Consider the following 13,585-nt stretch of genomic DNA (forward strand, 5'->3'; position numbering starts at 1 on the left):
CCTCTAACTTAATCTGCTTTACAAACAGAGCAAACCAATTAAGGGTGAAAAACAAGCCTCTCCTTACTAATGTGAATCAAATGTGGAAGTAATTTAGGTCGTCAGAACTTCACAAGGCACCAGACCAAGTCCAGCTGAGTGAGAGAGGGGGGATTGCCAGATGACGTTGACTTGTACATCTGTGGCTGTGTGTGTGTGTGTGTGTGTGCATAAACTCTAAGGGAATGATACTTTCTCCTCTTGCATCACTCCTGAGCTGTACCGAGTGCACGCCACTGGTGGTCATAGTGTACATGCGTCAATGGCAGTGGTGTAGCTCTATGTACGTCAATAGCGAGGGTAGACACTCCTCTGAGCCAATGCTCAGGGGGTGGATTTGTCATCAGTCTTTATCTTTCCCCTCCTCACTGAAGCACAGTTCACTCTCCAAAGCACCTGGGGTAAGACCCCCTGTAGAGCCAGATGAGGTTAACCGAATCCCAGCCAGAAACATTCAAAGAAACAATCTGTTTGGATTGAGGCTGCTTACTCAACTCTACAATAATAAACACTGTGAGACCTACCACAGAAGCCAGTTGTGGTTTAACATTTGAAAGAAATGTCATTATAAAAATGTAATGATGTGTTGCTTGTAGTTGTCCATACAGAAGCAATATGAGGAAGATATAAGCTTTGTATATTGTGGCGAGTATAGGACGCAATTCCTCAATTGTTTTATATATCTATATCTATATATATATATATATATATATATATAGAGAGAGAGAGAGAGAGAGAGAGAGAGAGAGAGAGAGAGAGTTTGTTAATAAATAAAACTTTTTAATGAAACTAATAAGTGAAATATGTGTAAACAGCAAAGCATCCTGTACACCAGATTCTTCCGTTTCCTCAGTTCTGAATAAATGCCATGGTCTTTGACCAAAACATCATTCTTCATCATATATATATATATATACACTCTACACTATATAATAAACAAATGAACTAAACTTAAGTAAAAGCAAAATCGGGGCTCATGCTTTGTTGATTTAAGCTTCAGTCCTTCCACTCTCCTTCTCAAACTGATTAAGAGTATAGTGTTAGAGGAAAAACATACAACATCCTCAAATTAATGTACACAAACAACAAAAATGCTGCTAAACAAAGGTGTGCAGTGACAAACACACTGACTTTATGTAGTATGATACATATTTTAGTATATACATCAATACATGTTTGGAAGAGCCAGAAATGTTTGGTGGAGATGGAAATTCAGAGAGACAAATGGTGACAACATTGGGATATATTAGACAGCCCACTCTATCTGTAATGTCTATGAATCCACCACCCCTTTAAGGAAATGAGCACATCCTGTTGTTTTATAGAGTCTTCCTGTTGAAGAGTTCATACATGTGATGTGTGCAAGCTGAGGTGGACAGACAGACAGAATTATCCCAGGATTAAAGCATAATGGCGCACATATCTATAGCTACTTCAAAACCACAGGGGACTCTTCTGTTTTGGGGTAAGATCTGAACCTTCAGAATAAAAGTTTGGCTTTATGTGCTTGAAACTTAAAATCAGAGGCATTCTCCAAGAGAAAATGGTCTTAAAAAGAAGTACTGTAGCTATCTTCAATATATTTTGAACAATTCTGATGTGAACTCTAGTGGAATATATATATATATATATATATATATATATATATATATATATATATATATATATATATATATATATATATATATATATATATATATTCAAATATTATACTGTATTCTAAATGTATCAATATTTTAAACTTTTTTGCCCTCATGACTATAAAGAAAATATAATGTACATCAGAAATATATTCCACTAGAGAACACATTGGAATTATTGTTCTAAATTTTTCATTGGAAACAGTTCAATGGAAAATATATATCATATTGACTTGTATTTTAAATGTAGCCTATTGATATTTTACATTTTTGCCCTTGTGACCATAAAGAAAATATAATGGAATATCATGTAGATAAATTATACTGTTGACCTCTTCAAAATTATGCTTTAAGTTTCTGTTTTGGTAGATATAGATAAATAAGGGATTAGAACACTTCTGAGGAAATTACTGTCATGATCCAACTGGACAAAGGGAGGATGTGCACTTCATCTCCCTTCATCTCCTCCCTTCCTGCATCTTTTTCCATGCCTGTCAATATTCCCCTAACTGCTGGAATTCACTGTCTTATAATGACGAATAAATCCCAGTGTGTTTCTGAATTTAAGTGTGATTCATGTGTATAATACAAAGTTTATTTTTCATGATAGTCTGTCTGTGTCTAATGGTCTCAACTCTGCAGACCCTTGTGCAAAACGAACAGAAACACGCTGTGGTGAGTTGTGTTGAAATTTTTCCTGATAAAAATATGCACATTTTAAAAGTTCTATTTAAGAATTCTATTGGCTATCAAAAAATATTTTTGTAAACCTATGCTCTGTCTCTCATTAAAATGTATTTTTCTTCTGTGCCCTATAGAGGCCGACTGCATCAACCCCACCGACCGGAGTACAAACCACTGCCTACACCAGAGCAGGTGAGGGATACAGCTGTATAAATATGACAGACATGTTGGCTAATTTTTTGTTTTTCTGAGTTGTATGTCCAAATAAACCATACTGTGAAGTTGTTTTCAGTGTATGGATTGAATTGAGTCCATTTTGAGCAGCTGATGTGCTGCAATGTATACGGTATAAGCACGTATAACAAAGAATAGCAGACAATCAGTGCTAGGAAGGTAACAGCATAATAATGGTGTAAAGAATATTGTGTCGCAATTCTACACAGCGGTGAGAGATTTTGTTGACACTTTCAATCAGATTTTTTCCCCTAATATTTATATTCACGGGAGAGTCTCTGGAACGAAGAATAAACCAACTGCTTCAGTTTGATATTTGGATAAACACATGGGCTCAGGGGAGATTTAGATTGGCCTGTTGTAAGGATCCAAAAACAGAAACAAAGACTGCATTGTTCTGCGAGTGTCGCACACATATGACGTTTAACAACACATACAGCATAAGGCATGCTACCTATAAAGCATATTCACATAAATAAATGTTGTCTTTCTCTGTTGTTTGCTTTTGTTAACACACATACAAAGGAAAGTCCTTATTTCTCCTCACTTTTTTGGTCTTTATTCTCACCTCTTAAAGACTTAATTTCATACCTTTTATTTTTTTATATATATTCATTTGAGTAAAGCTCATATATATATAAATATATATATATATATATATATATATATAATATAAATAAATATTTTATTCTACCTTAAAATCTAAAGCTCTAAAAAGAAGCTTTTCTTTAATATAAACCAAACCAACCAGCTGAATCTTAACATTACTTTTTGTTTGAAGCAAAACATTATTTGAAGATGAGAAAAACTTTTATGTAAGAATGAATTATGTAGTAATGTAGCCTATCCCATGAATAGCTTTGTGAATGACAACTGAATAAAATAAAACAGTAAATTAAAACTATCAACAATAAGTCATTAATTCTAATTAAAAATAAAAATATATGTGACGCTTATTGCAAAAATATAATTTAACATCTTTAATTTAACAATTAAAACATCTTGTTTGATGTTGTAGGGAGACTTGTCATTTGCAATGCTTCACACAGGAGTGATCCACTCTTTTTGCAATGGGAGTCCTACAGTATTGTAGGACATTTAAAAGGACGTTTTGAGCAAAAAGCTAAGAAAATAACGTTTTTGTCAAAGACGTTGTACAGATCGGATTCAGAACCATGATAAAAACATGGAGTAGATCGAGTCCATCAACATCCTTAAGCTTAAAGGAGAACTCCGGTCAATTTTAACATTGAGCTCATTTTTTTTGTAAATTTGGAGTGCTGTCAGTACAGAGAACAAGACAAAAATCGGTGTTGCCTACACCGTGTTATCCTCTTTTTAAAATTTGCACCCTGTTGACTTCAATGGGGCAAGTTTTAAGCGCACATACCTGTATTAACATCCTGTTTTCGGTCAAAGTCCACAGTAGTCGATTGACGAGTTCACGCGCGTGATCATAAGTAACTAACTAACTGCGCGAACTCGACAATCGACTACTGTGGACTTCGACCGAAAACAGGATGTAAATACAGGTATGAGCGCTGGCTGAATTATTATCATTTTTATTCATATCTTTCACATCTACTGCAGTCAGACTCACTCGTGTTCACTCTGAAGGAATCACTCACATTGGCTGTGCACTTGTAATGACACATCAAGGATGTTAAGAGGCTAAAAGCAGGTTTAAAACTTGCCCCATTTAAGTCAACAGGGTGCAAATTTTAAAAAGAGGATAACACGGTGTAGGCAACACCGATTTTTGTTGTTGTTCTCTGTACTGACAGCACTCCAAATGTACAAAAAAATGAGCTCAATGTTAAAATTGACCGGAGTTCTCCTTTAACAGTTCTGTAGCTCATCCTGGGTCGACATTTCATTCAGTAATGTTAGGCAGTTTTGATTTATGCTGTTTAATGTTGACAATCTACATATTTACATATGCATATGATATTGCTTGTTTCTTCTTTTTCACCTCTGTTTTGATCAGGAGATTCAGTAGCCTACTCTTTCAGAAGATGTTTCATAGCGCCCCCTTACCGTATAACATTGAAAACACGGAAAATTCCGTCAATGGCGGGGAAGTGTTGTCTCATAAATGACGGAAATTTCCATCAATGGCAGGGAAAAGAGTAAAAAATCAATGCTAAAAAAAATTATTGGTGATATATCGTCCAAAATCTGAAAGTAATAGGGTTGGTAAAAAAAATCTGAAAGATCAAAACTTTATTTAAAAAAAATAAGTGCTACACTAAATGGTTTCCTGTAGACTTAATCTATTGGTACCGATTGAAGACAAACTGACATGGTCAACATGAGATCCACAAACACAGAAGTGTTACATAAACTGTTCCAGCCCTCCCTCGGCCCTGGATTCGCCTCTTTCTCTTACTTTGAAGTGAGTGAGCTGAGAGTTTGTTTCAATCACAGCTGGTCTTAAACCAAAAGTGCGGCCCTTCAAGCACAGATGGCAAACTCTGATTATATCGTTTCCCGAACTCGATCTGTTTAATATGACCCAGTTATTCTTAAAAGTGTCCGTTCCATCAAGCCGCCCTGCTCTGATGTTTCCTGTTTGGAAACAGATGCGAAAAATGCAAATAAATCAAAACCACTGAGCCGACGAGGAATCAACCTGAGAGAAACAGAGTGTTTTTTTAAAGGGGGAGACCCGTTTGCAGATGTGCATCTGGCCTGGGTGTGCTCGGCTCAGAAAAGATCCGCGCCTCGGGGAAACAGCGATCCTTTAAACACAACAGTGCTTTATCATGAGTCGAGACTAGAAGTGAGAACCAGTTCTTATGCAGAAACATTTCCATTAAAACAAGAAGGACTTTCATGAAGCTCAGTTAACTTTTCCTCTTTCTTAAAGTTCCCTCTACTACTCACCACAACACAACTACTAAGAGCAAGCTCACACTACAGGACTGTGGACTTACCTGAATTGCTGTGGAGCTCACGCTACACAACAAGGATTCTTGTCATCTGTCGTAATCTTGCCATAGCAGTGCGCATGCATTCTACAACGCTGCAAGGTGCACAAACTACAAGACATTACCTTCTGCCTACTCATTTATGAGTACTGTGAATTTGGACATACATCTTTTGTCTTTTGACATACTGTTTTTCACCAACTAGTAGGGAAGTATGAGATTTCAGATGCAGCTAGCCTTGGTCAAGAGGCAGTCCAAAGCAACGTGAGACGTGAGCAATTCATGTATATGATTACAAAGTTTTTCCGTTTATACCATCTGCACTGTGATTGGCTAGATTAGTTCCAACTTGTAGTATTGCACAATCAACAGATCAAGTGTAAGAGCACAATGATAATGCTGTAAAAGCGGACTGAGCTTACCTTTTCGACGTGATGAAATTTAATCTCCTCGACAGCCTCTGTAGTCCCATTTAGCCACTTGGCAACAAAAAATCATGAGTGGGGTAATACTGATGTATTTTATGTCATAGAATAAAACGTGAAAGTGTCTTGAGCTTGTGTTCACCACATAACTTATTTCAGCCATTTTACCAAAAAACCCATTGACTTCGGGACGATGGAACCGGAAGATCTAAAATGCTAACTCGTTTCCGTGTTTTGGCCTTCAGCATGATTTCATACCTGCACCACTCTATACAACGACAAGGTAGAACAAATCCAGCCAATCACAGTGCAGATGGTATAAACGAAAAAATCTCGTAATCGCATGAATTTCTCTTGTGAATTTATGTGAGAAAGAGTTTTTTGAACTGTTGGCCTCTTGACCAAATATCTTGTAGTTTGTGCACCTTGTCAGCATTGTTTTGCGTAGTATGCGTGCTTCTATGAAAAGACGACGACAGATGACAACCAGGCTTTTTTTAATGCTTCAGATTATGATTAAAGAACTGCTGGATCTCATGCTGGACTACTTTCGCAGGTTTATTATAATCAATCACGTGAATTTAAAGGAACACACCCCCGTTTATTGAAATAGGGGTTATTCACCGTCTCCCCTACATTTAGATAGGTGGGCAAACGCATTTTTGTCTCAGTGCATGCATTGTCTTAGTCTGGCAGCGCCGCAACTAGCTTAGCTTTGCATAATAAATGGAATCCTATGTTGCCGGATAGCATGTCGTGAGTAAAAGTGATCCAAAAAAAAACTAATTACTTCTTGTGGCCTGCGTATTCACAACGAGTACAAATAGCGATGCACATTAAGACTAGGCGATTTCCTAGGCAGATATTGACTTGGGACTATATTGAGGTGAAGCACAGGCAAAGCACTGCTACTTGGGCGCAGAGATATCACACCTGTGCTTTACTCACGACATGCTATCCGGCAACAAAGGATTTCATTCATTATGCTAAGCTAAGCTAGTGGCGGCGCTGCCAGACTAAGACAATGCATGCACTGAGACAAAAATGCATTTGCCCACCTATCTAAATGTAGGAAAGAAGGTGAATAAGCCCTATTTCAAAAAACGGTGGAGTGTTCCTTTAAAAGGTAAAGAGTCACCCAACTAAAGCAAACACTGATCACCAAAATGGTGACATCAAACTGTTATTTTCAATAAAACATCAACATCTAAACCTCTGTTAATTCTCAATTAGAACTTTTGAGCACGTATGACAGAAATAAAGTCAAACTGGTTTGTAATAAGTGAAGCTTTGTAATGCTGTTTGTGGAGTTGTCCATGTCCAGTGCCCGCTGGGAAACTTACCTCTAAACACTTTATAAGAAGGGGCCAGGGGTCATTTTGAACATGTTATCACTAGAATGTTGTTAGAGAATGTTATCCTACCTTTTAGGCAAACGTTCTGGGTACAAAAGCAAAATTTGCCACTGAAAACATTAGAGAAAAAAAAAAAAAACCTAGCTAGGAAGAAACATTGTTGTGTAGTGAGCACCACATTCAGTCCTATGTGAGCTAGCTGCCCTTACGGTTCGTTTAAGTGAATCAGAAAAATACAGTAGAGCCGTGTGGTCCCGATTCCCGAGCTGATTACTCATATGAAGCGGTTCATTATCAAAAACACAGAATTAAAATCGCTGTGGAACGCAAGATATTAGCTACTTTCGTCATGTCCAACTCCAAATGAACCAAGAGGCTATAACAGCCTACTTGTGAAGGCTTGTTGTGAGACACAAGTAAACTGACAGGTATATAGTTTCATAGTTAAACATAGGTAATATAGACATTACGAGTTTTGTAATTAATAGTGTTTAAAAAACAACAACAAATGAACAAATTTATGACTGAAACGTACGTCTCTGTTTAATATTTAAATATTTAGTAATGGCTAATTATTAATGGATTGTATTTATGCCTCCTTTAAAAGTAATTGAAAATGCATTCAAAAGTTTTAGTCTTTTTCTGTTCAAGTCTGACAGAGAGAGAGAGAGAGAGAGAGAGAGAGAGAGGGGGAGAGAGAGAGAGGCGGCCAGAGGTGGAGCATTGTTACGTGGGAAAATTAAAGCGTTTTCGGTCAGCAGCTTTCTAAATCTGAACATCTGGTAACCCCGGTTCCACATGTGGATACGGCGCATCACGCTTCCACCCGTAGCGTTTCCTGTTATGCCTCGCGCTCTTTGGTGTAAAAGTTCAGGCACATTCAGTGGCGGGTTTCGACCATCTCGCCAGCGCTCGTTTGCTCTGATATGAGGGTATCCTTCAGCTTCTTTGGCGTCTTTCTGTCTTTTCTCTGTGGTAAGTTTTGTGTGCGTCGATATACAACTTCAGCTTTCATTTAACCTAAATTAGACAATATGCAGTGCATGAGAAATCTACGCTTGCAGGATGAAGATGTCACAAATCGATTATCTAATAAGATGAATATGATGTATAATAAACTTAATGTTGATATAAGATTTACTTATATTTTTTTAGATCCTGGCCGTGGAGATGGAGGAACATTTGGTATGTAGCCTACATTAGTTTGTCAAATAGCCTACTGTTTTTATATCAACTACTTGACTGTGACACCTAAGGTACATTATGCAAAAACGACATTATGTATGACAGGATAATTCACTATAAGTGACTTATATCACTCATTATTATTATTATTATTTTTCATTTACATCACAGGCTGTGCTAACAAGAGCATCTGTGACACATACTGTTCATTTTGTGTGAGCAATTCCTGGAGAACTCAGCAATGCTATGAATGGATGGTGGAAATGTGTGCATATAATTTTGACACATCTATGGCGTCTATGAACAGTACTAACTGGTGTTCTTTGGAGAGAGTAAAAAGGTACTTTCTAAGGATTCATTATCAAATGCCATATATTAATGTATGTGCTTGATAGTTATTGGTGGCTTTCTTTTTGTCTGTTTCTCTGGCAGTGCATACAACAATTTCACTGTGTGTACTGAGATTGTTGCTGAATGTCTGCTGATTCCCTGGCCGAATAAGATTGTTGAAAGCACATTTGTGGATATCCACACCACCTATTTTCAAGATTGCCCCACAGAGGCACTGAGGGACCCCCCTCCCGGCATCATCCTTGCCCTTGTCATGACCCCCATATGCCTAATCCCTGCCATGGTGGTCCTAGTTGTTCTCAAGACTAAAAATGGAGACAGGAGGTCCTAGAGAAGATTCCAGGTGCAACAAGATTTTGTTCTTATTCCTTATTCTGCTTCGTTTCTTCTTCATTCGGGATGGTATCCCACTCCGGGATAATGTCCTGGCCCAACACTCCCATGCAGTGAATGTGCACCTGGTCGACTCCAGGTTCAAATAAACCAGCATGCAGGATGAGCATTTGTTCTGGGGATGACTTCTGACTGGAAAATGTTACTGTACTTCAATGAAATAATTGGTGGTTAGAAAAGTGTATTTATCATTAACCTATGCTGATGTGCATTTCAGATAATTCAAGACAATCACATCTACAAACTGCACATATAGGTTTTCAGGATGTAAATGCATAATCTAATGAAATATAAAATGTGAAATGGCAATGGAAAAAAGGTTCATTTGAAGCAGTCAAATGTACTGCATACGTAACCAGGTGAACAAAACATCACAACACAGAACATAAACTGATTGTGAAACTGAGTGTCCACCTTATGCACTGTATGAAATATTTAACCCATGTTTTAATGTAGATTTCGTTGTTAGTTTGGTGACAAGAGCTGTTTAGCTGACTCTGAGCATAGTGTCTTTGTGATTTCGTTTCTATTTTGACACAAGTCATAAAGATTGACTTTTTAAATTTATTGTGACAATCATTGAAGAATAAGGCATAAATGAGTCAAATGCATGACAAAACAAAGCCAAATGAAAGTGTCTATTTCAACAGGCAGCTTATTGAATATCTGTTTATTTATATAAGTTAATGGCGTACAAATGTCTGAAGAAATAAAAAAAAGGGAAGGGGATGTCAGAAAATGGAGGTTTATATAGATTGTAATGTCCACTTGCATTGTCCATGCTTTTACTCTGCCCTTTACACAGAACTGCATTGTAATTTACTTAGCAATATAATTACTATGTGGCCACATGAATGAGTTTTCTGTTTGTGTTTTATAATTATTTCAATAATGGATTATTTTAAGTGAAGGAGAGCATGTTTTCTCTCTAAATCTATGTTTTCACATCACTTATACTTATACAAAAAATATTGTGTATGTCTACAGATGTGTTAATGGACATAATGTACTTCACAGAACCACTTTAAGAGCCTGTGAATAATTTTATACTTCACCTTTTACTTTGATTGAAAATGTTTTTATATAATTAAACCACACATTTTACCTGGAGTCTATCATTGTGATTTTAGTAAAAGTGCAACCTTCCATATTAATAAAATATCATGTTTTGTGCTGCCTCCACATGGAAAAGGATGTGTGACAGAGGGCTCAAATATTGGAAAAAAAATGACCCTCACACTTTCAGACAGAAGGGTTGATGTTGGAGAGGAAAATGCTGGAATGAGAGAGTTGAAAAGAAGAAGCTGTTTATAGTCTTACATCATGTTCCAGTGAACTCTATTAAAGTCAATTAAAAATACAAGGTCTTATTTGTTCATAGTATAAACAACTGAATTTAAGATGAAATCACTGCTGTAAAAACAACTTAAACCACCCCTACTTGTTTAAGATGGTCTCCCAGCCTGGTCAGCCTAAAAACAATTTTGCTAAACCTCTCTCAAACCAGTTTTTTCTGCAGGTATATTGCTGCTCACTACACTGTTTTGTAAGAGTAGTTAGTAATCCACTGTAAAACACACACACTCAAAGTCTTGTGTGAAACATTATGTGTTTGTCGGGACTCGGCCTGGCAGGGTGTGGTGGGAACGAGAGTAATCACCCTCCTCCTCCTCCTCTGTCTCGTTCTTCGGCTCTGCTCCTCGTCCTCGTCCTCCTCCGGCTCAGATCAGGCACAGGCCACGCCCTCCGCAAACAGATCACCCAATCCGGCGTCACTCTCACGTGTCTCGGGAGAGAGGACACACCTCACATCTTCAGCAATCAGCCATTCACAGCCGGCCAGATGCTCCTGGCCTTCATTACTGCCAGATCCCCGGCACTGATCCAAAACACAGATTCACATCTGTACCCTCCCTGCCCTGGCCAGCGATCTTACAGTTGCAGTGCATACAGCACTACTCACGAGTTTCTGGCTAACCCGTTTTATTCTGTTAGTGGCCTTACATACAGGATTCACATTACGTTTTTTTTTTTTTTTTTTTTTTTAATACATTTAATTTGAATGCATATTAAAATAAACATGTCTATCAAATTTTAATACCGGTTATGGACAATAAGACCTAACTTGTTTTTTTCTGTTCCATTTACACAAACGTCTCTAAAAATGAGTTAATAGAGAAGATTTATGTGACATTACTGCCACCCAGTGGTTTAAAATCCAATAAAAAGTTATGTTCAATATCCTATCAAAATGTTATCTCGCCAAAAGTGTTCGTTTGAATGAGTAACTTCATTCAGACTGCTGCAATTATTTAATGCTGATCTTTGCTTCTAAACTGTTTCACAATTTATGCACAATTTAGGCACAAGGTCACAACCAAAATAATAACTGATGTCTTCTGTTTGATGTTGCTGAGACAATCTAAAAGAGTGTTTAGCATTAGCAGATTTTTATTTCTATTTCTATTTCTATTATTATTATTATTATTATTATTATTATTATTAGGGCCTTGTTTTTTACCGTGGTATCCGATATTTGTGGAGCTCTTCGTAAAATTTTCATAGCTCAACAGTATTTAAGTAGGCTACTCAAAGTTAAACATGTTGTATATTGATTTGAACAAAGACATGAAACAAAAAGTGAGGAACAGAGATAATGATTAAAGCATGCTCAAAAAACATGAAGTGAAGATAGACACAATGAAGAAGAATTTGAAATGTAATTAAATTCAAAAAGGTTTATGAGGAATAGATGAAGGGAATGTACTGATGAATCCCCAGCATGGTTGTGTTGTAAGTGCTGTTGTATTTTTTGCAATGTCACCTAAAACGGCACATCTTGAAAATAGGCCTACATTTTCTGACACTTACCAGAGGACTTGTCATTCTTGTTCTCCTGTTTGCGTTCCCATTTCAGCATACATATCTGGACAGATGAAAAAGGATGTGGACTTTGTGTGTGTGTGTGTATGTGTAACCCTATATAGTCCAAACATGTTTTGTGAAAATTTTGTGGATGTTATGGTCTGCAAATAGAAACAGTTTGATCATATTAACCCAAATTATGTGATTCATTGTTTATCCACAAATGTGCAGTTATATATAACAGTAATGCCATACATTTGTGTTCATACATTCATTTTGCATGAATTTAGAGTGGCAATTTATTTGTTTGAAATAATTGTTATTGCCATCCTCAATCCCCATTTCATTTTTAAACATCCTAAACGTTACTACATATGGAAAACAAGGAGCTGATGGTTCATCTTACCCCTCTGCATGGCTGGCTAAGCTGACCCCTAGCCTGGGAATGGACTACAATTGACATAAAAAAAAAGTTGTTGTGTCAAATTAAAGTAAAACAACACACAAAACAGTAAATAAAAGCTATTATAAACAGTATCCTCAGCAGCTCTTTAATGCTTAGGATGTAGCTATTGTGCCAATAGATGGCAGCAAAACTTAGAAATTAGTTTTAGTGTTTAGTTTTGTAATAGCTCTATATTGCATTTGCTTGTTGTTGTAGTTGTTTTAATAATACAGAAATATGCAGCCAATTATAGCCATATTTATTCATTGTATAACTAATTATATTTCTAATTCAAAAATGCAAATATTGTGTTGGTGTAGCACAATCTCATAGGGTGCATTATTTGGCAGAAAACCAGATCACACTTTGTAAGCAATGCACAGTCAAAGTTCAGACACTAAAAAGCGGAAGAATGCTCAAGTTCTGTATGTCAGACCAAGGTCTATAAAGACACTCAGAGTTCAGTGTTTCACTGTGTTAAACTAGACTGTTTTTGCAGTTACCCATTGAGAGGCCAAGAGTGTTGTCGGCTTTGCTGGTGTGAAATGTGGTCTGGCTTGAGGTCAGCCAGTGTATTTCATTTGGACAATGACCATGGCGTGGTGGTTTCAGACAGACAGCAGTGGTCAGAGGGGGAGTGTGGGATGCCACATCGCGAAAATGTCTTTCACCAATGGCATGCTAGGAACTATTTGTTGATGGTCATGGTGTTACACAATATGTCTTCCCACTCTTGTGATGTGAGAGCACAAGAAAACAAACAAAAGAGGCACAAAACGAAGTACAGGTATGCACACATATGAATGAAAAGATTAGCTGAAAAATGAAAGCTACTCATTTGTAAACAGAAATTTGTCTAAAACTACAAAAGTATTGTTCTTTTTCTTCTGCAAGTTGCTAAAGTGAGCTAAATACATACATTATCACAATTTTCTTATACGAGTGGTGGAACGTTACCTGTAAAAACACGTAAATGCCTGCAGTCATTTTGCTGTTATAATAATTATATATAATTACACACGCCACTAACACAATTTTT

The 13,585-nt window shown here is 37.0% G+C and overlaps 1 protein-coding gene across 1 annotated transcript; it reads left to right on the plus strand.

The window, feature by feature from the left end:
• Positions 1-1,355: 1,355 nt before the first annotated feature.
• ramp2 (receptor (G protein-coupled) activity modifying protein 2) lies at positions 1,356-10,346 on the plus strand. Its single transcript, XM_079895902.1, has 6 exons — positions 1,356-1,504; positions 2,290-2,354; positions 2,498-2,555; positions 8,463-8,492; positions 8,664-8,832; positions 8,925-10,346. The coding sequence occupies exons 1-6, from the start codon at positions 1,450-1,452 to the stop codon at positions 9,172-9,174; spliced, it is 627 nt and encodes a 208-aa protein (XP_079752028.1). The 5' UTR covers positions 1,356-1,449; the 3' UTR covers positions 9,175-10,346.
• The last annotated feature ends 3,239 nt before the right edge of the window (positions 10,347-13,585 follow it).

This window comes from Squalius cephalus (assembly GCF_949319135.1).
Source record: "Squalius cephalus genome assembly, chromosome: 1".
Taxonomy (NCBI): Eukaryota; Metazoa; Chordata; class Actinopteri; order Cypriniformes; family Leuciscidae; genus Squalius; species Squalius cephalus.

Coding starts and splice junctions, on each gene's coding strand:
- ramp2 (XM_079895902.1), top strand. CDS start 1,450: ATGGCGCACATATCTATAGCTACTTCAAAACCACAGGGGACTCTTCTG. Junction 2,355..2,497: donor ACGAACAGAAACACGCTGTG/GTGAGTTGTGTT, acceptor TGTGCCCTATAG/AGGCCGACTGCATCAACCCC. Junction 8,833..8,924: donor TCTTTGGAGAGAGTAAAAAG/GTACTTTCTAAG, acceptor TTTCTCTGGCAG/TGCATACAACAATTTCACTG.